The following is a 27912-nucleotide window of genomic DNA, read 5'->3' as shown; positions in this document are numbered from 1 at the left end:
TGTGGATCTGGAGTTTACATTACCTTGCCTTTTAGTCATATTGGTTATCTTCAATTGATGAAGGCATCTGATGTGTGTCTTAAGGTTGAGAGAACTTCTCAAAGAGAGTATGCAGTACCTCTAACCGGCATTCAAGTCTAAAGTTGAATGACCCCATCAGGAGGCATTTTGGAAAAAAAAATATAGCTACTGATTCTGGAAATAATCAGTATGTTTCTTCCAGATCTCTACTAGGACCTCTATACTGGCCCTCTGAGATTGTAAATGCCATTATGTGAGTGATCACTGTGCCTTTAGTAATACAATTTCCAGATTATCCTGATTCTAAAAAAGGCTTCAGAGGAGACTCACTTCATTTTGGACAAAATGAGTTAGTCTGAAAAAAGATTTGCTGCTGTTGATTTCCTAAATATAACTTACTACCCTTTCTAGCTTTCATTAGATTAGAGATGACAAATATATTTCATTTTCTATGATTAGAAGTTGCTGTCTGAGGTTCCTGGGTTGAGAATGATGGAGTCCACATCCAGGCTCAGGGGAAATGAAGGTGGTCATGCTCAGATGCAAGCACATGCATATGCACTGGGCAAGTCCATCCCTGCCTTACAGACAAGACCCGTTGCCTTCATGAGAAGGAGAGTGATGGGTTGAAATGACATTCTTCGTGAGCAGTCAACTAATTCTTATTTTATACTGATTCTGTCTTAGTTTTTGTGTCCTCAGCCTCTGACTCAACAGCTTGTAAGATATGGATGAGAAAGAGGGAGAAATGGACTGGAGAAAGCAAAACATTTAATCTAATGCAGTGTGATTTAAACTGAATGTGACTTATTTGACTTGGTGAAACTTTTTTACTGGGCCAGTAGAAGCTTCCTCCACAGGTTATATCTTGGAAGAGTAATTTCAGGGACACAGCCCTCCCTTAAACTCTCTCTCACCTGTGTAAAAATAAAATGTTCTGCTCTGAGGAAGATCAGATTCTAATATGTTGTTAATACTTGTCACTGCACTCTTAGGAAGACTCACATCAGGATCTCAAAATTTCCATCCTGTGTTACATTGACTTCATGGCAGATAATAACCACTCTCACTTCCAACACCTCTACTTCGTCTTAACTGGAATTCCAGGGCTTGAACTAAAGTATTACTGGATGGCATTCCCACTGGGTGCTATATATGTCATTGCCCTCTTTGGCAATGGTGTCATCATCTCTACCATCAAGTCTGAACCGTCCCTGCACATCCCCATGTATTACTTTCTGTGTATGCTGGCACTGGCAGACACAGGGCTGGCCCTTTGTACTATGCCCTCCATGCTAGGCATATTTTGGTTTAACTACAAGTCCATCGCCTTTGATGCCTGCCTTGCTCAGATGTACTTCATCCACACCTTCTCAGCCATTGAATCTGGCGTGCTGGTGGCCATGGCCTTTGATCGGGTTGTGGCAATCTGGAAACCCCTCAGGTACGGCACCATCCTCACCAGTGGTGTGGTCTGCAGAACAGGGGCAGTCATCTTGACAAGGGCCATCTGTGTGGTCCTCCCGGTGCCTTTCCTCATCAAGCGGCTCCCCTTCTACCGCTCCAATATCCTCTCCCACTCCTTCTGCCTCCACCAAGACGTCATGAGCCTTGCCTGTGCCAGCACCAGGGTCAACAGTCTCTACGGCCTCATTGCTGTTATCTTCACCAAGGGTTCTGACTCTCTCTCCATCCTCCTCTCCTATGCGTTCATACTCCGAACAGTGATGGCCATTGCCTCAGGGGAGGGCCGGCTAAAGGCACTCAACACTTGTGTTTCCCACATCTGTGCTGTTCTCATCTTCTACGTGCCTCTCATTGGGGTGTCTGTCATTCATCGTTTTGGAAAGCACCTTTCACCACTGACCCATGCCCTCATGGCTAATGCCTATCTTCTAATACCCCCAGTGCTAAACCCCATAGTCTATACTATGAAGACCAAAGAGATACGGAGGAAGCTCATCCAGATATTCTTTCCAGCCAAGGGCACTGCAGAGGGTTAGGGTCTACCAGTTTAAGAGAGGAAAAATCTCTTCTGTAGAGGCTCAATTACGACTATGAAAAAATAGTTTTTATTTTTTCACATTTTCAGTGTGATTTGAATTGGGCAAAGATATTTCCCTGCTTTCAGGACATATTTTCCTCTTCCTTTACCAGATCATCCTTTGTGCAGTATATAAAGAGTGGCATTTATAAGAAATGTTCCATGTACTTTCTTGTGGCCTTGCATTAGAGTTGGCACATAACAAATGAAAGGGGAATATTACTAATTCCATTCTGTAATAACTCTTTTGAGCAGAAATAAGCCACAAGCTTAATGCCTTTTAAATTAAAGATCATTGAGTTGATTTAACATTCTAGCTCAAGAGTTAGGAATGGCCTCTATTAGCTTAATAGGGGAAAAATGAACTATACTCATTAAATAGTAAGAGAACACCTGGGGATAATACATTGTTAAATAAAACATGGATTATAAAAATGATTAAATTTTAGGATTAAGAATATAAATGTATATAATTGAGCAGGGGCCAACCATATTGTATAACTTGAGATCAACAGAGGAAGGGTGAGTTTTAACTTCCATGTGTGACATTGGATGTTCCCTTCCCTACTTCTAATGGAAATTTCTTCATTTTGAAGCTGGAAACATCACTTAACAACAAGTGTGGTTATGAAATTAAGTTTAATCATATAAGGACAAGTATTTGTAAACTATGAAGGGTTGTACAACTATAGGAAGTGTTCAAGAATATTGAATGTAAGACAATAAGAGTACTTATAGACTGTCCACTAAGCAAAAGACAGTACCAGAGCCTTTTACACGCTGTCATATTAGATAACCACAGCATCCCTCTGGGGGACAGTGTTGTACGCTGTTTCCAAAGCAGTTCATGTGTTGGCCAAGGCTCAGTCAGGCAGATTTTCTGTGGAATGTTGAACCATCTATATTGTGGGAGACAGATAAAATGTGTTGGGCAGGGTGGGGATAACACTAAGGGTAGAAGGTTAAAGAATTACTATGGATTTAATCTGAAGACAAAGTATCAGATTGGTCAACACGCTCATTTGGACTTATCCTTAAAATGTTACAGAAAAACCCAAATAAACGTTTTGGCCAACTCAGTATATGAAGAAGAAGAACAAAAGCACGTATATACAATGTATACTAATGAGCGACTTGTATTCTTTTATATGAGCCATATGAATTTTGCTGAAGTTTGTATTTTATTTTTAAAATTTAACACAAAAGATTCTTTGGGTCTTTCATGATATGTAGTTACCTATTACTCAATCAGTAGCTACTTTAGAAGTCTGTCGCAACAGACACTAGCCTAGCTAAGACAAATTTAATAATACTGTGTAAATCCATGGTTGATTCATGTCAATGTATGACAAAACCCACTACAATATTGTAAAGTAATTAGCCTCCAACTAATAAAAATAAATGGGGAAAAAATAATACTGTGTACAAGAAAGCTTATTCCCATTTTAATACTGCTTTCAGGTTCACCAGTCTTTCTGAATTAATTTTAGATAGGTTCACAACAAAAATTTTTTCTTAACTCTTTAAAAAACAAAGGCATATTGCTGATATTTAATAAAATGAACATAAAATATCATTTAAACCTTCTGGGATTTGTGGGGAGACTCGAGTCCTACCACCTCTGGAAGGGCTTGCTAAGAGTTCGCCAACACTATCGCAGTCCTGAGCCTGGAACAGGAATTGTTAGGGGTTATTGTTAAGAAGGGGTTTCCCTGGTGACTTGGTAAAGAATCTGCCTGCAATGCAGGAGATCTGGGTTCAATCCCTGGGTTGGGAAGATCCTCTGGAGAAGGAAATAGCAACCCACTCCAGTATTCTTGCCTGGGAAATCCCACAGACAGAGGAGCCTGGAGGGTTACAGTCCATGGGGTTGCAAGTCAGATTTGACTTAGTGACTAAAGCACCACCAAAACCATTGTTAAGAAGATAGGTCTCTGTCTGCTTGTTCCAACATGAGAGTAAAGGTCCTAGTAGCAGTGCAGTGACTAGTATCCTTGGGATGAGCAAATCTCTTTGACGACTTTCAGCTCTTGGTTGTTTTCACTCAATGCAGTGCTTGACATTTAACTGATGCACCAAATTTCTAAATCACACTCTACATTTCAGAGACAGGTGGAAATGCTCTCCATAACTGTTGTCTTTGGTGCTGTAAATATTTAAAAACTGACCCCAGAAGCAAGTGTATTGGTGAAGGAGCTTTTGAGTTTCCCTCTAGCTAGTTTGTGTCTCCTTCACATTTCTCCTTTAAAGATGAAGATAAAGATTGCTACAGCAACTGCCACATAGCAGTAATAGTAATACGTGCAATACCATCTATTAAATAAGAACCACAATAACGGGTATTTTAGGGATGGTCTCATTACTCCCAGATCAACTCTACAAGTGAATATATTGACAGGAAAGGCTTGGGTTGCCACTTGCCATCTGTGTAATATAGATAAGACACCTAATTTATTCAATGCTGATTGTTCTAATTCACAAAATTGGGACAAGACTAGTGCTTATTTTATAGAGTTATAAAGATTAAATGAGCTAATGGATGTAAATTCCCAGGGCCTGGAAGTAATGAGCATTCAATAAATGTCAGTTGGCATTATTATTGTTGGTATTATTATTTTCAATTAAAATGAAATATACTAAAGTGTAGAGAGTTTGTGTAGCTCGATCAAGTTCACACAGCAATAAAATAGAACAGCTACAATTTGAAACCACATCTAGCTCTCAAATCTATGCTGATTCCTACTGGGTCTCATTTGTACCCTCTTCCTCATATTCTTAATGTCCTCTCTCTGGTGTCATGAGGAAAGAACTGTGTAATCTCCATACAAAAGAGGAAGTATAATCTAGTCTCTCACAATGATAAGATTTTCATTCCAAAAGATAGATCAGGGAGAAAAACTAAAGAAGGGGGTGATCTACTACAACACTATTGAAATAAACACTATTGATGATGACCTACTGCATCACCGGTACACCAGAACCATGTACTGGTGCTTGCCTGGGAATGGTTTAGTATGTATCTGTGTGATGAGGCAAGTACAGACAGGGCGAGCATTTGAAAATCATAACAGTTTGACTTTGCAGTGACACTGAAGCACACAGTTTTGTGTACAAACTCAGAATAATAAAGTTGTATTTGTTTCAGATCAACTGGAAAAATAAGAAACAAAACTCAAAATTAATTTACCACATACAGCTTGAGAAACACAGATTTATTTAAAAAGAAGGGAGGATATTTCATTTTCTTTCAGTCAGTTGAGTTTCCTATAGTTATTTTAGGCACAGAACTGCCCAATAAAATTAATGAAACCAACATTGGTTTCATTTAGTGTCATGACTGGACCCTCAAGGCTAAATTCATAGGGCCACATAATGTAATTTCAATTTCTCTCTCTTTACCACTTTCAGGAATCTAAATAGACTGTAACTTTTCTTTACAATGTTCAAAAACCTGAGTTCTGCTCTTCACAATGTTGGAAAACACCAAGGAGTAGCTCCAATTTTATCTGAAGTCTTGCATCCTGGCTTTCACCTCAGCACCCATTTCTCAAGGTCTCAGGGTCAACTTTTCTTAAGACTACAATAAGGTTTCATACAATAATAGCATGAGACCAAGTCTCCTGGCTCAGAAGCTTATCTAAAACAGGTACAGGTAATAACCTTGGTCACATATTCAAGATATGTCTTTTTAAGATATCTTCTTTTAAGGTGTAGATTGACATGTTGTCTCCTATGCTGGTTGTTTTCTTCCCCCTGAGAAAAGTTCCCCCTCATTCCATATCACCTCCAAATTCTGAGGGGATTCATGTTTTCCATTTAGATAGCATGTATCTATATTGAGGCCCTGGATGATGTTTGCATTCTGCACAAACTAACAATTCTCAAGTAATTTTGTAACATTAAAAATGTAAACTCCAAGTCAATCTTGAAAATTTACTCTGCCTCTATTTCTGGTTTCATCTTGGCAAGATACAAACATGTATCTTACATTTGTAAGAGGACTAAACTAGAGTGATCACCATGGACATGGACGTTTGTGTGCTCGGTCCTGAAGTCATGTCTGACTCTGCAATCCCACGGACTGTAGCCCACTAGGCTCCTCTGTCCATGGATTTTTTAAAGAAAGAGTACTAGAGTGGGTTGCCATTTCCTCCTCCAGGGAATCTTCCTGACCCAGGGACCGGACCCACATCTCTTGTGTCTCCTGTATTGACAGGTGGATTCTTTACCACTAAGCCACCTGGGAAGCAGACATGGATGACAGAGGCAAATAAATCAAAGACAGAAGGACAGTTTCCGGATATGTGCCTGTATGTTTTTGAATGTTACATGAATGGAGGATTTATATCTTCAAAGAAATGTAAAGTGATTATTGTGGGGAAAAGCAAGAGTTAAATATGGCTTGTGTGAGACTGAGGCATACAGAAAACTCCATGTAGAGATGATGCAAAGGTAGTTAAAAATTAAGAGTTTGATCTTAAGAGAGGGGGAGGAGAAGGAGAGGGAAAGAAAGACACATGTGGGCTCTATTTTAAAGCAGTTAGCTTGATTGGTATCGTGAAGAAAGAAATTTACCGAGGTTATTGAATGGCAAGGGGAGAACTTGGAGAAATATTCACATCATGTGTGAGAGGAAGAAGTGAAGGAAGCTAGGCTAGGAAACAAGAGAATGTGGAAGTAGGAGAGGCAATAGAGTGCCATGAAACCAGAAAGAAGATTAAAAGGGAGGGGATTTTAAATATTTATAATCTACTCAAATGCATCAAGTTGAAGGAGGATTGAGAGGTAATATTTGGCTTGCTATTTCAGAATAAATCTGAGCCATGGGAACAGCTTTCATCTAGCAATGGAAACAAAGTCAGACTGCAGAAGCTAGAGAAGAGAGTATACAGTGAGGATGTGGAGGTGTGTGTATTGCCAGTAACAAAATTAGATTTTTGTTCTTGCCACTACATGGCTCCATCAGAGAATCAAAGATTAATGGGCACTTTCTCCTAATTGCTTCTGTTATCACAGTATTTGAACACTGTAAACATAATCCATGGTGGTTGGATTTTATCTCTAATTTAAGGTTTTTTAAGTTTTTGGTTATATAATTATATAAGAAAAAAGACACTTCTTAATATGTTTTTTAAATTAATTTATTTATTTTAATTGAGGCTAATTACTTTACAATATTGTAGTGGTTTTTGCCATACATTAATATGTTCATATTTTATGCTTATTCATTCAAACATTGTATATAGGCACAGTGTACTAACATGTATATGACAACACATTGAGAAAAATAAACATTTTTTAAAGATGAGATAAATTTAAATACACATAAAAGATCTACTATTTTCTCCTTATAGGCCAATTGACTATAATGTGCTTTGTTTGGGATTCATGTTTTCCATTTAGATAGCATCTATCTATGTTGAGGCCTTGGATGATGCTTGCATTCTGCACAAACTAACAAATCTCAAGCAATTTTGTAATATTGAAAATGTAAACTCCAAATCAGTCTTGCAAATTTAGTCTGAGTCAGCCTCTCTTTATTTTCTTGGGCTCCAAAATCACTGCAGATGGTGACTGCAGACATGAAACTAAAAGATGCTTGCTCCTTGGAAGAAAAGCTATGACCAACCTAGACAGCATATTAAAAAGCAGACACATTACTTTGCCAACAAAGGTCCATCTAGTCAAAGCTATGGTTTTTCCAGTAGTCATATGGATGTGAGAGTTGGAATATAAAGAAAGCTGAGTGCCGAAGAATTGATGCTTTTGAACTGTGGTGTTGGAGAAGACTCTTGAGAGTCCCTTGGACATTCAGGAGATCAAACCAGTCATTCCTAAAGGAAATCAGTCATTCATTGGAAGGACTGATGCTGAAGCTGAAGCTCACATACTTTGGTCACTTGATGCGAAGAACTGACTCATTGGAAAAGACCCTGATGCTGGGAAAGATTGAAGGCAGGAGGAGAAAGGGGACGACAGAGGATGAGATGGTTGGATGGCATCACCGACTCGATGGACATGAGTTTGAGCAAACTCTGGGAGTTGGTGATGGACAGGGAGGCCTGGTGTGCCACAGTCCATGGGGTCACAAAGAGTCAGACACAACTGAGCCACTGAACTGAACTGAACTAACGTTTCTACAATATTGATTACTAACATCTCTAACACATCACATCTTAGGATCACTGGTTTTTCCCTCTACTTCAAATTTTCTTTTAAGTCTAGAAAACCCTGAGATACGTGTCAAGTCTCAGTTCACAGGTTTTAGAATCAATGGATCTAAACCTGAATCCAGTTCTTCCGCTTAGAAGCTGTATGATTTTGCTTAAGTTACTTCTTTAAACCTCATTTCCTCATGTATAAAATGTGATAACATTATTCTCAAAGATTTTTGGGAGAATTCACTGAGAGAATATGTAAAGGCAACTAAAACTACTAGTATAGCAAATTAAATGTGATATTGTAATGTAATACCTACTTTACTTGTATACATATTTCCTTGCAGAGAAATATGCCAGAGACTGTGCAGAAAGTTGGTGCTTTTTCCTCTGTCTTCAGGGACCAGAAGGCATCCCAAGTGGAACATGGTAAAGAATCCACCTGCCAATGCAGGAGATACAGGAGACTTGGGTTTGAGCCCTGGATTAGGAAGATTCCCCTGGAGAAGGGAATGGCAATCCACTCCAGTATTCTTGCCTAGAAAATTCCATGGACCAAGGAGCCTGGTGGACTACAGTTCATGGGATCACAAAGAGTTGGATACGACTGAGTGATTGAACCCACGTGCAGGGTCCAGCATCACGACTGGCATTTCATTAGTGTTAAATGTACATCTATTTAATAAGTAATCCCTCTAGAAACTTGACAGTGTAATGATTAACAAAATATATGCAGCAGGTATGAGCTTCAGTGCAAAGACACATTGCCTTTGACATACTCATCCCCACACATGGGTACCCTGCTTTCTTAAACTTGCCAGTGCTGTAAGTGTTCACTTGTCCTTGTACAGAGCATGGCAGTACTTTTACTTGATAAAGTTTCACTGGGTCCTTTGTACACAGCAAAATAGAGTTCACTCCTGCTGGGTTTAAAGAGTAAAGGCAGAGCACCTGTTATTCTACTAAATATGTGACTGAAAGCTAGAACTGTAAAGAAGTAATAACCCCTAAATGAAAAGGCACATATTAAGTAACCACATATGTGTTTGTTTTAATTTTAACATAGGCACTCTTTACCCAATGAACACTGAAACAACAAAATAAATGTTATTTGATTATGGAACAATTTTCTTTCTCCATATTAAGAAAAAATATCTCAGAACTTTCAGCAGAGCTATATATCATTTAAAATCTTTCCTTATCTAATTTTTATTTAATTAATAACTAAAGAGCAGTATTACTTAACATTATATGAAAAACACTCAAAAGTGTTACCTGGATAAACAGGTGATGATTTATGTCTTCACTGATGCTCATCTCCAGTTTCAGAGAAGAAAAATTATATTAATTACATTAGATTTTTCAAGTGACACCAGATATCAAAAACTATGCATTCCAAAATGGAGCATATACAGAACAAGAAAGACTTTCACCCACAAGCCTTGTCCACTTTCAGTTTTCCCAGATGTGTATAATTTGACTGCATTATAGTTGCTCAAAATGCTTCTTATTCTCCATATTACATTTGATTCCACTACCCTAGACCCTGTTCTTTCGCCTCTGGAACACATGGATTATCCTCCTGCGTATCTGCTTGGTTTTCACACTATAGACAACAGGGTTTAGTACAGGGGGCAGTAACAGATAGGTATTGGCCATGAGTGTGTGTACTACTGGTGACAGATGTTTCCCAAACCTGTGGATCATGGTGGCACCAATGAGGGGAACATAAAAAAGGAGCACAGCACAGATATGGGAGAGGCAGGTGTTGAGCGCTTTGAGGCTTTCAACTCTGGAAGTGATACCCAGTACTGTCTTCAGGATGAGCACATAAGAAAAGAGAATGATGATGGCATCAAACCCCAAAGTGAAGATGACTACTAAGAGGCCATAGAGGCTGTTGACACGAGTGCTGGCACAGGCTAACCGTATTGCATCTTGGTGGAGACAGTATGAATGAGACAAGACATTGGAATGGCAGAAGGGTAGCCGCTTTATAAGAAAGGGCACAGGGAAGACCACACAGACTGCCCGGATGACGACAGCTATTCCAATCTTGCCAATGATGCTATGGGTGAGGATGGAAGCATAGTGCAGTGGGTCTCGGATGGCCACAAATCTGTCGAAGGTCATAGACACCAATACTCCTGATTCTACCACTCCAAAACTGTGGATGAAGAACATCTGTGTGATGCATGCATCAAAAGGAATCTCAGGGGCATTAAACCAGAAGATGCTGAGCATGGAAGGCAGGGTGGACATGGACAGACCAACGTCAGTCAGAGCCAACATAGAGAGGAAGTAGTACAAAGGCTCATGGAGGTTCTGATCTACCTTGATGGTGGCTAGTATGGCACCATTTCCCAGGAGAGTCAGGGTGTAGAGAAATCCCAGGGGAAAAGCCATCCATGGGTTTTTATCTGGCATTCCTGGGATACCTGTCAAAATGAAGCTATGGTGGTTGACAAGTGATCCGCTAGAGTTCATCATGGTGTTCTTACCACTGATTGAGGCTGGACTCTCCCACCTGGCTTCCAGCTCCTAAATTGAGAAAAGCTTTTAAGATAGGTAAATGGCTTTATGGATATAGAAGTGGAACAACAGAGGGGAAAACTATGTTTAAATCAGTGAGAGGTTTTTTCATCTTTTTGCTTCTTAGACAATTACATGCAATGACTTCTATTCCCTTGAATTTAATTTGCTTTTCTTAAAAAGGGAGATAAGATGAAACAACTAGTATTTAGACAAAAGAAAATTTTGATACCTTCCTTTAACAGCACTGAATATTTGGCAAAAAACAAGCAGCAACATCCAAGGACTTAATAGCATTGAGAATTTTGCTAAATAATCGAAGAACAGAACTCACAGTATCATCAATACAAACACAGCTACACAAAATTTCATCACCATCCAAACCTACATCCCTCATCTATATAAATCCATGTGTATGCATGTATATATGTGTGTACATATGCATATATTATCTTACCCACACATATATATGTGTGTATATATTCTTACACGTGCCTAAGCATCTATTTCACTGTTTTTATAATGGTGACTAAGCAGTAAAGAATCTTCCTGCCAATTTGGGTTCAATCCCTTGGTCAGGAAGATGCCCCAGAGTAGGAAATGGCAAACTACTCCAGTATTCTTGCCTGAAAAATTCTATGGACAGAGGAGCCTGGTGGAGTTCATTCCCGGGGTCACAAAGAGTCAGACAGGACTGAACTACTGAGCACACACATACATTTGTAAATAGACACATTAGTGAATATAACTGTTCAAATGAATGTTCACAAGTTTTAACTTATAACTTTCCATAGCCTCATTTTAAAATATCAAGGGATAAAGAATAAATGCTGTTGACCCAGAAACAACCACACATATGATATGAGAGTAGCCATTCACAAAATCTTTATTTTGAGAGTCTTCTAACACTCCAAAAACCTGAGGCCATTCTTAAAACATCTTCTTTCATTAAACCAACACTTAATGAATTGCAAATTTGTCTCCTAAACATACAAAATCATTATTACCTTTCTTCCTTTTGTGTAATCAAAAATAGCACAGTTCATTTCTTCCAGGTGCCCTAACTCATCGTCCTCCACCCATGAATGTCCCCTTTCAAAAATTCCTTTCTGCAGTCAGAATGCACTTTGAAATATTTAGAAAATTATTTATTCACCAAAGCAAAAGGTCCCTCAAGAGCTTCTATTGTACTTAGAACAGAGTCCTACATCTTTATCATGTCCTTCAATGACAGCACAATTCAGCCCATGTCTACCTCTCCAGTGCCAATTCACACCATTTCCCCCCCATTTTGGTCTCTTCAATCCAGTCAAATTTGCAGTCTCTAAGTTCCTGGATCTCACTAAGAAACTTCCGGATATGGGATTTCATATATGTTCCTTCCTGTTTCTTGTGCCTTCCTCCACCTTCTATAAAGTTCCTCTTTGCCTAATCAAAGCCTATCTATCCTCAAATGGAAAAAGGAAAGAAAGTGAAGTCACTCAGTCATGTCCGAATCTTTGCAACCCCGTGGACTGTAGCCCACCAGGCTCCTCTGTCCATGGGATTCTCCAGGCAAGAATACTGGAGAGGGTTGCCATTTCCTTCTCCAGGGGATCTTCCCAACCCAGGGATCCAGCCTGGGTATTCCGCATTGCAGGGAGACGCTTACCCTCTCAGCCACCAGGGAAGCCCAAATAGTAGTCCTTCTCAAATAAGCCTTTTCCACTTCTTATAAGCGTTAAAGACTCCTCAGAACATAGTTTTCATATTCTTCTTATAAATAAGTACAGTTAATTAAACACTGCACAAATACTTCTTTAGTGTTTATCTCTCCTACTAGAATTAAACTTCCTGAAGGAAAGGACTCTGTTTACCACCTAAAAGATCATGTGCTGGACTTCCCTGGGGGCTCAGTGGTAAAGAATCCACCTGCCAATGCAGGAGAAACGGGTTTGATCCCTGATCCCAAAAGATCCCACATGCCACAGAGCAACTAAGCCTGTGCACCACAACTATTGAGCCTGTACTATATACAGTCCAGGGGGTTGCGTAAAGTAGGACCAACTACTGATCCCATGTGCCTAGAGCCAGTGATCCACAATAAGTCACTGCAATGAGAAGCCTAAACACCGTAACTAGAGAGTAGCCTCTGCTCACTGTAACTAGGGAAAACCTGCATGCAGCAACGAAGACCCAGTGCAAGCAAAAATAAATAAATAAATAAATCTGTAAAAGACCACATGCCAAGTATATGTTAGTTTTCCATATGCACTGAATGAAGGAATGAAATAAAGAATAAATGAATATGGATGACTAAATATCATTCTTTTCAGATATTTTACAAACTCTCAAACTCCTCCTTGATTTTCTGCATGTGGGTTGAAAATCATTGATCTAGAGAAAAATCTCTTTTTCTAACAGGGCACAAAAGCTTAAATGAAGGGTCTTTGAGAGGAATTAAAGTTTCTTTGTTATCATCCAGGTACTGATTATGAGAAAGGAGAAAGAAAAATTAATGAGAGTTTCTGGGAGAGTTGGGGATGGGTGGTGGTAGTCTTGACAGTTACACAAGCCCAGGTGCACTTCCAGGCTCATTCTTCCTCCTGTTTCCCTGCTGTGAGAGGAGAGTTTGTGGTTGGGGGACAATACTACAGACAAGCTATTTTGCAGATTCTGATCTGACACCGGGGCTCTTTGAAAGATTCTGTAGTCTGCTTACAAAGGTTGTCCTGTGTGTTGAAAACAGAATCCAGACGTCTCTCCAAATAAGTCACAATGCTCAGATCTAAACAAAGCACTCTATGCTGCCCAGCTAACCCTTTGGAGCACTTTGAGGAAGGGACATTTTTATACTTCACAGGTTAAGTGAGAGCCCTTCAGTTGGCTGGTCCCTCTTCCCAAGCAATTGGTGATGGCTTTTACTTGAGAAGAATCAGTTGGCTCATCCCTATTAGACATTTTTCTTGGAAAAACTTATAAAATATTTCATAGTCTCTGATTAAGTCCCCAGGGCCTGCTGAAGCACTGCTGTTCTATGGAAATTGATGATTTTATTTCCCCCTTTCTTTTAAGTGTCTTTGACTCTGTTTTTGTTTACCTGAATATGTTTTACCCCATCTTCTCCTTTTTAAACAATCTCATTTCTATCTTTAGTTTTCATCTCTTCCATTCTCCCTGATTTTTCAGACCCTTATTATTTTCTCTAGCTTCCAATTCACTTCTCATTTACTCTTCCATCCACTTTTTGTTTCATTTTTTCTATAGGATAGGTCCTCCCTCACAGTGTATCTCTTCTTTTACTGTTAATAACATTACCTACATTTTACTTTTTCTCTTTTCTTTGTCTTCCAGCAAACCCATGACATTGGACACTCGGTGCTTCTCATCTGCCTTTGTCATTTTCCTCACCAGAATTTTTATGAAGATTTAATGAAGTAATGTGCATAAATAATCCTATACAGAGCTTGGTATATAGAGGTCATGCAAAAAGATTTTAAGATAAATTTATTACCTGTATCAACCTCTGTGATCTTGTTCAGAATTAATTTGGCTTCTTTCCTTCCCTGAGACTAGTAAACAGAGCACTTATGAAGCCTCCTCAAACTTCTGGTGGTGTCTCAGCTATCATGGTTCTATATGATTTCCTAATTTCTCTGGAGAAATCCTTTGAGGCCTGTTATGTAGTGCTGCCTGAGCTATTCCATCGTGAATTCCCGAAGAACTCCAACCTGCTCCTTCATCAGTCAAATTGCCCTTTCTTCTATCAATACATGTTCCAAAATTTCCTTCATTTTGATTTTGTGTCCTCTTAGCCAGACTGAGGAAGGAAAAAGGATCTACTTCTTCTCCCAAACACACACATACATACACACACACACACACACAATTTATACATATATGTGTGTATGAATGTGTATGTATGTATGTATATATATATAATATTACTAAAGAAGTCCTAGAATTCTAGCCCAATTTTTCCCTAGAGCTTCTGACTCTAAAACCAGTTTCAGTCTCATTGCTAACATAGTGCTGAGATTTACCTTGAAATAGCACTGAAGTCTACTGTTGTTTTGGATAGACAGGAGAATTGCTTAGAATTTCCATTAGGAACAAAGAGGACAGAGTTCTTTAAGTTTGTTGGACTTTGGTTTTCTGCATTGTTATTCCAGTATCTTAAATATAAGTTCTTCCATTTATTTGAATGCATTTTTCTATAATAATATTTTTTCATCAATGAGGTGATTCTTAGGATTGTAGAAACAGCTCGTTATTCCATCAGTATATGCCTCTGTGTGGTCAGTCATTAAAATGCCCACAAACCCTTTCCACCACTTCTTCATGTCTCTTTTCATCCCATTTCTTTACTTACATAGGCATATTTACATTTTTAACAGCAGAAAACAAAAGCCAGATATAAACAATTCTTATGAAGATACTTATTTTCAGGTATGATAGAGGATGTATGGAAGAAGTTTATCTACTTATTTTTAATCTTTTTTTAAAATTTAAATTGGGTTTAAATTTAATTTGGGTTTAAAATTTTAATTTAAACCCATTTCTTTCCAAATGTGTATTATAATCTTCAGGGGACTAATTTTATCATAAATGTTAAGGGTTAGTGTTTTATAATAGATATTTCTGTATATTTTTTAATATAAATATGTGACAACATCTAGAAATCTATAATTTTCTGTATATTTATATTTTACATAATCCTTTATGTGGGTTATACACAGGTCTGTGTGTCTATATGTATATGTATGTATATATATATATATATATATATATATATATATATATATAAAGATCTACATTTCTTTAAGCATCCCTTGCCATTATGTGTAAGGACTTAAAAGATGAAATCTTTGTCTTCAAGGAGTTTCTAATCTATGAGAATATTTAATGCTTCCCAATCTCTCTTGAAGTGCTGTCAGAGACAGAAATAGACATACACAAAATGCTTGATCTGAGTGTTTAATGGATGACTTGGGCTCCTCTGAAAACATCAGGACTTACATCATCCATATCTACAGAAACTGATGTCCCCTTTAGAATAACTTCATTCAGGAAAGCCCCCACGTTATTCTAACAGAATTTCCTAATCTGGAGTTCTACTTTATGAAGGGTATGCCTTGACAGACCCAAAATGGTAAAATTCAGCAGAAAGAGTAGAGTGTGTGAAATCAGACGCACCTTGCTTGAAATCACCATTTTAATTTTCTGGAAGTTTGATCTTAGAGAAAGTCATTAATTTTCTTATTCAATCAACATTTCCTTGTTATCTGTTACTGAACAACACCTACTGTTTAAGTCCAGCTGTTCTCTCTCCTCTCCATCTGCATTGATGAGCCCAATACACTTAGAGGAGATCATACAACCATGTTGAGTACTGTATTCTTACTTTAAATGTATCACCAAAGACCTCAGGTACTCCCTTAGTGCTTTCAAATTATCATTTTTTATGTCTCTTCTTCCACTCCCTTACATCTTTCCAAATTCTTATTCTTTGTTGATGACCTTATTTCCTACATCATCAAGAAAGTTGAATTATCAGAAAACAACATCCAGTGCCCCGAACATATTTACTTGTCTATTAACAGGGTCAAATATATGCTGATTTCTTTGTTACCTTGTATAAATTAGATGAACTATTCATCCTCCTTTCTAAAACCAATCCTTCCATCTTTGTACTAGATTTTGTCCTTATCATTTACTCAGGAACATCATTTAGACACTTCTTTTTACCACTTTTTTTCATAAAGTTTTTACTCTCTGGTTGGTGTTTTTTATCAATATAATACATAATATAATATTTTTCATCAGAAAGAAAGTGTTCCACTGGTATTGTCTCATTTCTTTGCTTCCCTTTAATGTAAAATTTCTTAAGCAGAAAAAAAAATTAGGAAAAGATGGATTTCTGCCTACTTTAAAAGGAAAGAGATTGGTGAATACTCTCTGCAGAGAAAAAAAGAAAAGAAAGAAATGCATAAACCTGGATAAATTATTTTTTAAAATATAACAACAAAAGATTCTAAGGTTCTAGAAGTTGACCAAAGTCAAACAACAGATTGAGAAACATATTTGAAAAAACCTTTTGCAGTTTCAGGTAAGGACAGATTCCTTTACAACTGATTTAATCAGCAAATTTTAAAAAGTAGTTTTACCACGTTGGGGCTGGCTCAAAGCCAACTGCTATGCTGTCAGAGTACAGAGTCAACTTGAGATGGAGGGAAAAAAAATCCGAGGCTTTGTCAGATATCAGCAAACCTAGCAGCAGTGTTACCCAAAAGTGAGGCCCAGCTGCTTATCACTCTGAAACCAATAAAGTCTTGTACCAGCTTACTATTAACAAAACTTTCATTCATCTAATTAAATTCAATCTAACCTTAATCCTGATAATGTACAAAGTTCTTTTCTCAAATGTCATTTTTCACAGACCTTTTCCCACTTTCTGGATCCAAATTAATTTGTCCCTTATTATCTTCATACATAAGCAACCAGCTCTAGGACAAAATCATTCTCCTTTTCTTTCCTCAACAAAAATATCACCAGTTTTTATACTTTCTCTCACTGGTAACACATATCCTACTTGCTTAACATATTGAAATGTTTTCCCTATGATTTAAGTACGTTTAATTACATATTCTAATTTTTAACTTTTAAAGAACCCTAACAAAACCACGAAACAAATAACTGTTATATCAGCATTTTCTCATTGGTAAACTTAAGAACATATTCCATAGCCTCTAAAAACATACATTTTTCTCATACCACAATTTCCCTTTGATGTAGTAGAAGATGTGTGTTTAATGAACTCAAGTATTTTTTAAAGTTCTACTAATTAACCCAATGCTGAGGCTTTAAGCAAACTGGGTTGTTGTGTATTTCAAGGACATGGTAAGAGTTTACTTCAAGCTTTCTCTTAGGCATATTTTTGTTCTCACAGGGTCAGATTCTGAAAATGGTATTTTTATCAAGCTAGCTTTCTCTAACTGCATATGCAAAAAATGTAAGTTTTTAAAGTTCAAAAGAGCTTCACCTTAACCAATTTTCTCTGGAGTCTAAAGGATACTGTTGCCATATAATGTTTAATTTATTCATGATTTCATGATTAATTTTTTCTAATGAATTGGCCCTGAAGTTCCCATTTTACAAAAGACAACAATGGCACCAGTCACACAAATGAAATGTATACTCAAACTCCAGAAGACAGAACTGTCACAAGTCCCTCAAGAATATGACCAAATAAACACTTGCCCAACACAAAAATTTCCTGACATGACACAAGTCAGAACCAATTGGCAAAATGCCCAAATAACGCTCAAGGTTCACAAACTGACTCCTCCATGGTAGACACACATCAGATCAATTGGCAAAAATGTCCAGATAGTACTCCATGCTCACAGATGGTCCTTGACGTCAGATACACATCAGAACCAACTGACAAAATGCCCAAATAACACTTTGTGTTCAAAAGAGAAGTTGGCCCGGGTCCACACCGGGAGACTTACTGAGTCTTGGAGCTTCTCAGATGTCCAGATGTATCTTTCTGTTTCATCAAGGAAAAATGTAAATTGGCAGCCAAAGATTCTTCTGGAAAGTGAAAATAAAGTGGGATTTGAGAACTGGTTGATGTGAGTGTAAAACGGTTCAGCACACTGGTAAACAGTTTGACATCTTCAAAATTAGACAAACACCTGTCACCATCCAGTAATTTCTATTCCTGATATGTGCCCAAACATGCCAGCACAAAGACTGTCCATTAATGTTTGTAGTGGCATTATTATAATAGTCAAATGCTGTAAACAATCCAAATATATATCAACTAGTGACTGGTTAAATAAATATGCTTTATCTGCACAGTGACATACTGTCCATTAAAGAAAAGGAATGAATTATGAATGTATCCAGCAACAGGAACAAGACTCATAACATTGCATTAAGTGAAAGAAGATAGACATAAAGAATAAAGAATATGACTCCATTTACATGAAATTTCTAGTAAAGGCAAATTATACAGACAGAAAGTATATCAGTGCTTTCCTGGAGCTAGAGACAGGCCCAGGACTGACAAACCACCATCAGGGAATATTTTTATGTGATGGAAGTCTTAAAATCAGTTTGGTATGATAGTTTCACAGCTATATAGATTTACTGAAACTCTTCAAATTGTACGTCTAAAATGGATAAATTCTATGGTTCATAAATTATACCACAACAAAACAAACAAGTAAGCAAATTAAAAAATCAATAATTAGGAGGCTATTGCTATATTACAGATGAGGGGTCTTGGTGAATTTGCTAAAATGATAGAGGTGAAGAGGATGAGAATTTGAAGTATGTGGAAAATATTTTGGTTTGGACTTAAAAGGACTTGGCAATGATGGAAGAAGGGGAAAAAAATCTGTAGTTTTGATTTGAGCAGCTGAGTGAATTGTTGTATGATTAGTCTGATTTCTTGAAATTAACCAGCAAAAAAGTTTACAGTATTCAGCATGCTAATTTTTAGTATCCTATTTGATATCCAAGTGGAATTATCAAGTAGAAAGCTGATCCTGGAGGTTAAGGCAGAACTAAATCAGTGTATAGATGGTATTTGAAGCAATGGGACTTAATAATATCATTCAGTAGGAGAATGGACCTAATAAGAGATACACTAACATTTAGTGATGTAAGAAGAAGATAAACCATCAAAGGATATTGAAAAGTGGACATTAAAGCTGGAGAAAAACATGGTATCACACACATAAAAAAGGAAACAAACAATGAGAAAAACAGAAAAGAAAGCAATTCAACATCAAGGCAATTTTCCTGTGTATTGAATTTTGCTGAAAAGGAAAGTAAGATGAGGAATGTTTGGCAATAGGCATACCATTGGTGACATACACAAAAACAGTGTCAGAGAAGTGGGAAAGAACTCTCACTGAAGCTGACTGAAGAGAAAATGGGAAGCAAGTGGGAAAAGGGACCACAGATTACAGCACTGAAAGGCTTTACAATCATGAAGCAGAAAAAAGAAACAAGATATCATGTGGATACAAAACTGAGCTCCACATTTTCTTTTAGTTTCTTTCCCTTTCTCTCTTCTTTCCTTCCTTCCTCTCTCTCCCCGAATCCCTCACTCCCTCCCCTCTTTTTTTTTTTTTAAACTGATTTGTAAAGATTAGGCAGTAAAGTATATCTGTAATTTTATATAGTTGGTGAAGTACCATTCATATGAGATTCAGATTGATTCTGTATTTGAATGTTTGTAATCACAGGTTTGCATTAGGGAAAATTAGGTCCAATATGCCCAAAAGCCTGGTTCTAAATGGTCTATGCCCCTGGTGACATCTTCAGCAAGACTGATACTCTTGTCTCCAGAGGATCACCCCAGAGGGGATTCTTGACTAGATGCTGGTAGTTTATAATCCCGGTTTTACTGCTGTGGTTGTCAGTCAGCATCAGAAGTGATTCTCATCTCCTAGACTCGATTTTAGGTAAGTTGGAGACCAAGACTTGGGTGGTACTTTTTCTAGGATGCTGTCACAGAATGCAGGGAACTGTAGTATTACCGTTTTTAGGGGAAAAAAAAAAAAAGATCAGTGTATTTCCAGATGTTTAAGCTGGTTTTAGAAAAGGCAGAGGAACCAGAGATCAAATTGCCAGCATTCACTGGATCATCGAAAAAGCAAGAGAGTTCCAAAAAAACATCTATTTCTGCTTTATTGACTATGCCAAAGCCTTTGACTGTGTGGATCACAATAATCTGTGGAAAATTCTTAAAGAGATGGGAATACCAGAAACCTGCATGCAGGTCAGGAAGCAACAGTTAGAACTGGACATGGAACAACAGACTGGTTCCAAATAGGAAAAGGAGTATGTCAAGGCTGTACATTGTCACCCTGCTTATTTAACTTATATGCAGAGTACATCATGAGAAATGCTGGGCTGGAAGAAGCACAAACTGGAATCAAGATTTCTGGGAGAAATATCAATAACCTCAGATATGCAGATGACACCACCCTTATGGCAGAAAATGAAGAAGAACTAAAGAGCCTCTTGATGAAAGTGAAAGAGGAGAGTGAAAAAGTTGGCTTAAAGCTCAACATTCAGAAAACTAAGATCATGGCATCCGGTCTAATCACTTCATGGCAAATAGATGTATAAATGGAAACAGTGGCTGACTTTATTTTTTTGGGCTCCAAAATCTCTGCAGGTGGTGACTGCAGCCATGAAATTAAAAGATGCTTACTCCTTGGAAGGAAAGTTATGACTAACCTAGACAGCATATTAAAAAGCAGAGAGATTACTTTGTCAACAAAGGTCCATCTAGTCAAGGCTATGGTTTTTCCAGTGGTCATGTATGGATGTGAGAGTTGGATGGTGAAGAAAGCTGAGTGCTGAAGAATTGATGCTTTTGAACTGTGGTGTTGGAGAAGACTCTTGAGAGTCCCTTAGACTGCAAGGAGATCCAACCAGTCCATCCTAAAGGAGATCAGTCTTGGGTGTTCATTGGAAGGACTGATGTTGAAGCCGAAACTCCAATTTTTGGCCACCTGATGGGAAGAGCTGATTCATTTGAAAAGACCCTGATGCTGGGAAAGATTGAGGGCAGGAGGAGAAGGGGACGACAGAGGATGAGATGGTTGGATGGCATCACCGACTCAATGGACATGGGTTTGGGTGGACTCTGGGAGTTGGTGATGGACAGGGAGGCCTGGTGTGCTGCAGTTCATGGGGTCGCAAAGAGTCGGACATGACTGAGCGACTGAACTGAACTGAACTGAACTGATTTAATTTAAAATGTCTGCATATTATCTCTTCCATTGTCTATCTATGACAATATAAATCTATTGCTTGTGATTTCTATTTCTATAAAAAGCCTAGAATCATCAGAGTCTCAGGAAGAATTATTTATTTCATGTCCTTCTATTTTTTCTTCTTTTTTAAGTTTTGTTTTTTGGATGTTGGGTTTAGTTGAGGCACATGGACTTCTCTCTAGTTGTGGCACATGGGCTTAGTAGTTGCTCAGCAGCGTGTGGGATCTTAATTCCCTGACCAGGAATCGAACCTTTAAACCTTGCATTGGAAGGCAGAATCTTAACTACTGGACCACTAGGGAAGCCCCACTTCCTTCTATACATACACACACACACACACACACACACACACATATTTTATTGAAGAGAAATAACACTTATAATTATAAATGAGAGAATTAGGTGGACAGTGTTTAATTTTACCAAAGACCAACTAGAGAAGAAACAAGATCCCTGAAAATTTTGCCCTTTCCTCCTAAGTCCCAGCTCAAGGCCAATAGCAAATACATTTCTTCTCCAAGTGAAAGACTAGTCTATGGTTCCTCAGTAGACAAATCCAAGGGACCAGAACTCTGCTTCAGCCTGCAGCTCAGACACTTTAAGAGTATAGATTGCTCAGTCAGCCTTTCAGGGAATAGTTCTTTCCCCTGACTGCCTGGGTGGTAAAGAACATTGAATGGTACTTCAATGTTCTTCAGTGTTGTGGATAGAAAAGAGGAAAATCTCATTGCCTACTTCTCCTCCACCTCCCACATACTCTTAAGCCATAAAGTTTCTGTCCTTTGCTGTGCGGAAAGTTTACGTTTGATCTTCTCCATTGTCTGTCACTAGTACTGATGGAGACAGAGCTAATTTGAGTTCAGTTGAGGATACATGGGTGAACAAGGTAAACATATTGACCCATGTATAAAGCTTGTCTTTATTCAACCCCAGGCACACATTCCACTCCTCTTTCTGATCTTGTTTTTCATGTGTTCTTTGCTAAGGGTCTTGCAAGGCAAAAAAAACTTTCTCATTTTGATTCTCTGATTATTATGACTTGTCTAGAACTTAGTAGGCATTCAAGAAAGTCATTTATCAGTAAATTAGTTAAACATGAAAGCTTTTCCTGAGTTCATCAGATCTTAAAGAATCAACAGGCTTACGTGCAAATCTCATCTTGAATTTTGGATGGGCTGTGTTGATCTTTGGGATGAATCTCCTCAGATGGTCAGTGCAATGTCCGTCTTGTACTCCTAGTCCCTCAGAATCAATGTTCCTTACTCCTCTCTTCCTCTTACTGATTTTCACTGCCTATGATTTCTACTAGTGTATTATCCTTTCATCTCTATTTTATCTAGGATCTGCTTCCAATAAATTCTTCACAATAAGCATTCATGATTAAGAGTCACTGAACACAAATCAGTAGAATTCATGATCTTGAGAACTGCAATAGTCACTGCATGCAAGCCACTGATATTGAGTGATGGGATAAATTCATTGATGGATACAAATACTTAGATAATATAGAATTTGATTAAAATACATCAGTAATATATGGGTAGGTAGCTATATCTATTGGTGTGTAAATAAATTCCACAGCCTATTGATATTTCTGAAATTAATTCTCACAGTTAGCCAAATATGACAAAGTTCAGAGATAAAAGATGCTCATTAATTATAGCTAAATTTTGAGTGTTAATTTGCCTGGTGCTTAACAAAATGCCCAATATCCCCAGTGAATACTTTTAACTATCCCACTCATTTTTAAAAGGTGAGGAATAAATCACAGAGATTCTTTTTATTTATTTATTTATTTTTTCATTTATTTTTATTAGTTGGAGGCTAATTACTTTAAAATATTGTAGTGGGTTTTACAGATGGCTAACAAACACATGAAAAGATGCTCAACATCACTCATTATCAGAGAAATGCAAATCAAAACCACAATGAGGTACCATGACACGCCAGTCAGGATGGCTGCTATCCAAAAAGTCTACAAGCAATAAATGCTGGAGAGGGTGTGGAGAAAAGGGAATCACAGAGATTTTTAAGTAACTTGTCTAAGGGAATAGAACTATGATTCAAACCCAGGTGGTCTCTCTACAGAATCTTCAGTTTTAGTGGTACTTCCCTATTTAATTTCCAAAAAAAAAGAGAGACAAAAACAGAGAGATAGGTAAAGAGAGTTAGAGGTTATGCAGTTTGAAAGACTCAAATGCACTTGGAGCTAAGATTTGGCAAGAGGTCAGCTAGAATGTTGGTATTCTCTAAATTTGCAGTCTGCATCACTAATTTTCAAATTTCAATAGAATTTTCTGGAATGATGAAAATGTTCTACATCTGTTCTTTCCAAATACAGTAGTCACTGTCAATATGTAGCTACTGAATACTTGAAACACAATGAGGGCAACTAAGGTACTGATGATGTAATTAGCTTAATTAATATAAAGATAAATGGGCACAGGTATCTAGTGGCTACCAGAGTGGACAGTGCAGCACTAAGCTATTGACTCTCAAGAAACTTGGAGCAACTCTTTCCTATTTGCATTTATTCCCAAGCATCCAGAGTTTTTTGCCTTTTGTGTCCAACCCTGGATTTTGTCTAGTGACTTTGCTCTTTCTGTGACTCAGTCTTCTGTTCCATTTTCTTTAACATGGATCCTGAGATGGGCTTCAATAATGTGTGAATTCACTTAATTTTTATGAAGAATTTTGCTTGTATTCATGTATGTGTATATGTGAACACTTTCATTTGAGAAACTCATTATGAGATGCTCAATAAGGCTCATAACACATGGTTAAGAGCCATTCTAGCACTGTTCTTCCTTCAATCCTGAATTCTTATCATTTGTGGATAGACTGACCCCCCAAAAGTGATATCTCAGCTTGGATACATCTTCTGAGATGTATTTGGATACATCTTCCTAAAGATAACAAGTAATTGAAATAGAAGATATTTAATTGTATGACACAAAGATTTTAATACAGACCTTTGTTACTGCAACTGTTAGCCACTAACATCTAGAATGATTGATAAGTCCATCTAGGTCTTACTCAGAATTACAATAGGAAATAGAGCTGCTGGAAACTCAAGATTACTAAAGTAGCTGCACAGTAGTGGGAATGCATAGAATGAGAGATCTCTATGCCAGAACAGGGAAACTAAGTCCAACTGTATTTTCAACACCAAGGCCAAGGACTTCATCAATCTGAGTAATGTTTGAACCTGTCTTTTGGGAGATTCTCCAGAGATGGATTTCACCTGACTGGATCAGTTGTTAGCTGTAAAACTCATTGCAAGTTCTATGTGGCATTCTGTTCTTTCAGGTGTAACACAGAAATGGATCTCAGAGTTCCTTTCCTGGTATACTTTAGGACAGAGAAGTCTAATTTCCATGAAGAAAAAGGACAGGGTCTGAGTAAATGAGACTGAATGGAAAGATTGGGAATATTTGTGAAAAGGGGTTAAAGCAACTCTTCTCTGGCTCCTCTGGATACTAGTTTTCTTCTTCTCCCACAACAAATTACCATGAATGTAGTGACTCAACATATATATATTTATTATCTTACAGTTCTGCATGTCAGAAGAACAACACAGTTCTCACTGGGCTAAAATCAAGGTGTCATCAAGTCTGCATTCCTTTCAAAGGACTCCAGGGAAAATTCTACTCCCTTGCCTTTTCCAGCATCTAGGGGCTACTCACATTCCTTGGCTCTTGATCATCCTCCTTCATCCTCACAAGTCCTGCTGAGTCTTTCTCAAGCTGTTGTCTCTGGTTTTCTACAGTTGGGAAATTTTCTTAACTTTTGAGGACCCATATGATCAGATTTGACCTATCTGGGTAATCCAGGATAAACTTCCATCTGAAGTCCTTAACTTTAATGACATCTTCAAAGTTTCTTTTGCCATGCAAGTCACTATATTCACAGGTTTCAAGAATTAGGAGGTGAACATCCTTAGAGATTATTATTCTGTCTATCATAGTGGGTCCTTATAAAATTCCTTGGAAAGCCAAGTAATTTCTTCCTTCATCACCTGCTATAATCTAAGATCCTTTTAGTATCCATACACTACTAGGAATGCAGACAGTCAGGAGTTTAGTCCTTGGAGACTATTTTTCTTATTCTGTCCCACATCATGCAAGTACAAAACTTGAGTCTCAATGATGATTTTGTCTAAATCACAACAATTTAAGATCTTAATTAAGATACATACAGGTCTTTATATATGTGTTCATGAACAGTCCTTATGTCTTGTTTGTGTCTGATAATATTTCTTTTCTGGTTATTTGCATCAATTTTTATGGCCCAGATAAATGTATAGTATCATTTTTTCCTTAGGAAGGAGACAAGCAATGACTGCATATTTTTAGGTGAATTGTATTGCAATTAGCTTAGGTGTTGATTAAAGATTTTTTTGTTGTTCTCTTAGATATTTTAGCATATGGTGGTCAGTAATAGAGTTGCTTCATGGGGGTGGGGATATCAGTTTCTGTATCAGACTTTGAACATGAAATATTTGTCACTGCCTCTCATGGTTACCATCTCAAAACTTACTGTCAGTGATTCTAATTGAAGCTGATTGGCTTAATGAGTTCTTCTCTTTTTGCCTAGTCAAAGCTTTGATCCAAAATCCTGTCATTCAACCAAACTATTAATAACCGTCAGACCTTCATCCTTACTGGGATTCCAGGAATTCCAGAGGACTTCTGGTTGGCCCTGTCCCTCTGTCTTCTTTACAGTTTCACATTCCTGGGTAATGTCACCATCCTAGCTGTCATCAAAGTTGAACAACACCTCCATGAGCCCATGTATTATTTTCTGGCAACGCTACTTGCCAGTGACCTCAGCCTTTCATTGTCTTCCATGCCCACCATGATCAGCGTTCACTGGCTTAGCTGGGTGCTCAGTAACCCTTGATGTCTGCATCACTCAAGTGTTCTTCATCCACACCTTAGGGGGAGTGGAATCAGGTGTTCTGGCGGCCATGGCCTTTGATCGCTTTATGGCTTTTTGCTTTCCTTTGCACTAAGCTACCATTCTCACTCATGGACTCATCGGCAGGATTGGAGCAGCAGTCTTGCTGTGGAGTGTGGGGACTGTGCTTCCTGTGCCTTTCCTCATCAAAAGGTTACCTTTCTGCCACTCCAACACCCTCTCCCATGCATACTGCCTCCATCAGGGTGCCATGAGGCTTGCCTGTGCTGACACCCGTGTCAACAGCATCTACGGCCCCCTGGCGGTGATCTTCATCATTGTGCTAGATGCCTTGATCCGCTTGGCCTCTTACTTTCTAATCTTCCAGGCAGTTTTGGGCATTGCTTCCTGGGAAGAGAGACTCAAGGCTCTCAATACCTGCCTCTCTCATATCTGTGCCATGCTGCTCTTCTATGGACCTCTCATTGGCATGACTGTGAGTCACTGCTTTGGGAGGCATTTGTCCCCTGTAGTACACATGGTCATGGCCAGTACCTACCTGCCACTGCCTTCTGTGCTCAGTCTGACTGTATACAGTGTTAGCACCAAGCAGATCCATCAGTGGATTGTCCAAGTGTTCCCTGGAGACAGGGTGGGCTCTTAGGACTTCTGTGCAAACACAATCTAGTCAGAGAAGAGGATCAAGTACAGCACTGTCCAATAGGAATTCCTGCACTGACATTAAATGTTCTAAATATCTGTTGTTAATATAGTAACCACTAGCCACACATGGCTATTGAGCACCGGAAACTTAGCTTGTGCAACCGAGGAACTGAATTTTTTAATTATATTCAATTCTAATAAATTGAAATGAAGATTTAAATAGTCACATGTGGTGAGAAGCATCTAATAGGTTTTTATATGCCATTGCATAATAGTTTTGATGAAAGCAAAAATTTAACTTGATACAAATATGAACATTTCTTTCTCAAAATGGTGTATAGCAACTTTTCAATATTTATATACAATAAAATGTACTGGTTTTGGTATATAGTCCTGTTAAGTTTTCACAGATGCATAGTCATGTAACCACCACGGACACCTAGATACAGAAAAATTATATCACTCTCTCAAATTACCACATGCTGCCCCTTTAGTCAACCCCTCTACCCATGCCCAACCCTGACAAGCTCTAATTTGTTTCCATGCATATAATTCTTGTTTTCCCAGAATGCCATGGCCCACATAATCTTCCATGTCTGGCTTCATAGTGTAATGCATTTGAGATTCAGTCATGTTGTTTCCAACAAAGGTCCATCTAGTCAAGGCTATGGTTTAGCCAGTGGTCATGTGTGGATGTGAGAGTTGGACTGTGAAGAAAGCTGTGAAGAGTTGGACTGTGAAGAATTGATGCTTTTGAACTGTGGTGTTGGAGAAGATTCTTGAGAGCCCCTTGGACTGCAAGGAGATCCAA

General features: G+C 38.1%; 2 protein-coding genes and 1 pseudogene across 2 annotated transcripts; 2 read left to right on the top strand and 1 right to left on the bottom strand.

Moving 5' to 3' along the window:
• Positions 1–1067: 1067 nt before the first annotated feature.
• Positions 1068–2024, top strand: LOC110136628 (olfactory receptor 51H1-like). Its single transcript, XM_020892436.2, has one exon. It carries the CDS (start codon positions 1068–1070, stop codon positions 2022–2024), a length of 957 nt encoding a protein of 318 aa, XP_020748095.2.
• A 7738-nt stretch (positions 2025–9762) lies between these two features.
• Positions 9763–10713, bottom strand: LOC110136616 (olfactory receptor 51H1-like). The gene has a single exon (XM_020892422.2). The coding sequence runs from the start codon at positions 10711–10713 to the stop codon at positions 9763–9765; it is 951 nt and encodes a 316-aa protein (XP_020748081.2).
• Positions 10714–26147: 15434 nt separating this feature from the next.
• LOC110136634 (olfactory receptor 51H1-like) lies at positions 26148–27102 on the top strand (annotated as a pseudogene).
• Positions 27103–27912: the final 810 nt, after the last annotated feature.

The sequence above is a fragment of the Odocoileus virginianus genome, unplaced genomic scaffold (genome assembly GCF_023699985.2).
Source record: "Odocoileus virginianus isolate 20LAN1187 ecotype Illinois unplaced genomic scaffold, Ovbor_1.2 Unplaced_Contig_30, whole genome shotgun sequence".
Classification (NCBI taxonomy): domain Eukaryota; kingdom Metazoa; phylum Chordata; class Mammalia; order Artiodactyla; family Cervidae; genus Odocoileus; species Odocoileus virginianus.
The sequence above is the reverse complement of the archived record's forward strand: the minus strand, read 5'-3'. Positions and strand labels throughout refer to the sequence as shown.

Excerpts from the sequence above, each read along its gene's own strand:
- LOC110136628 (XM_020892436.2), top strand. The coding sequence starts at position 1,068 with ATGGCAGATAATAACCACTCTCACTTCCAACACCTCTACTTCGTCTTA.
- LOC110136616 (XM_020892422.2), bottom strand. The coding sequence starts at position 10,713 with ATGATGAACTCTAGCGGATCACTTGTCAACCACCATAGCTTCATTTTG.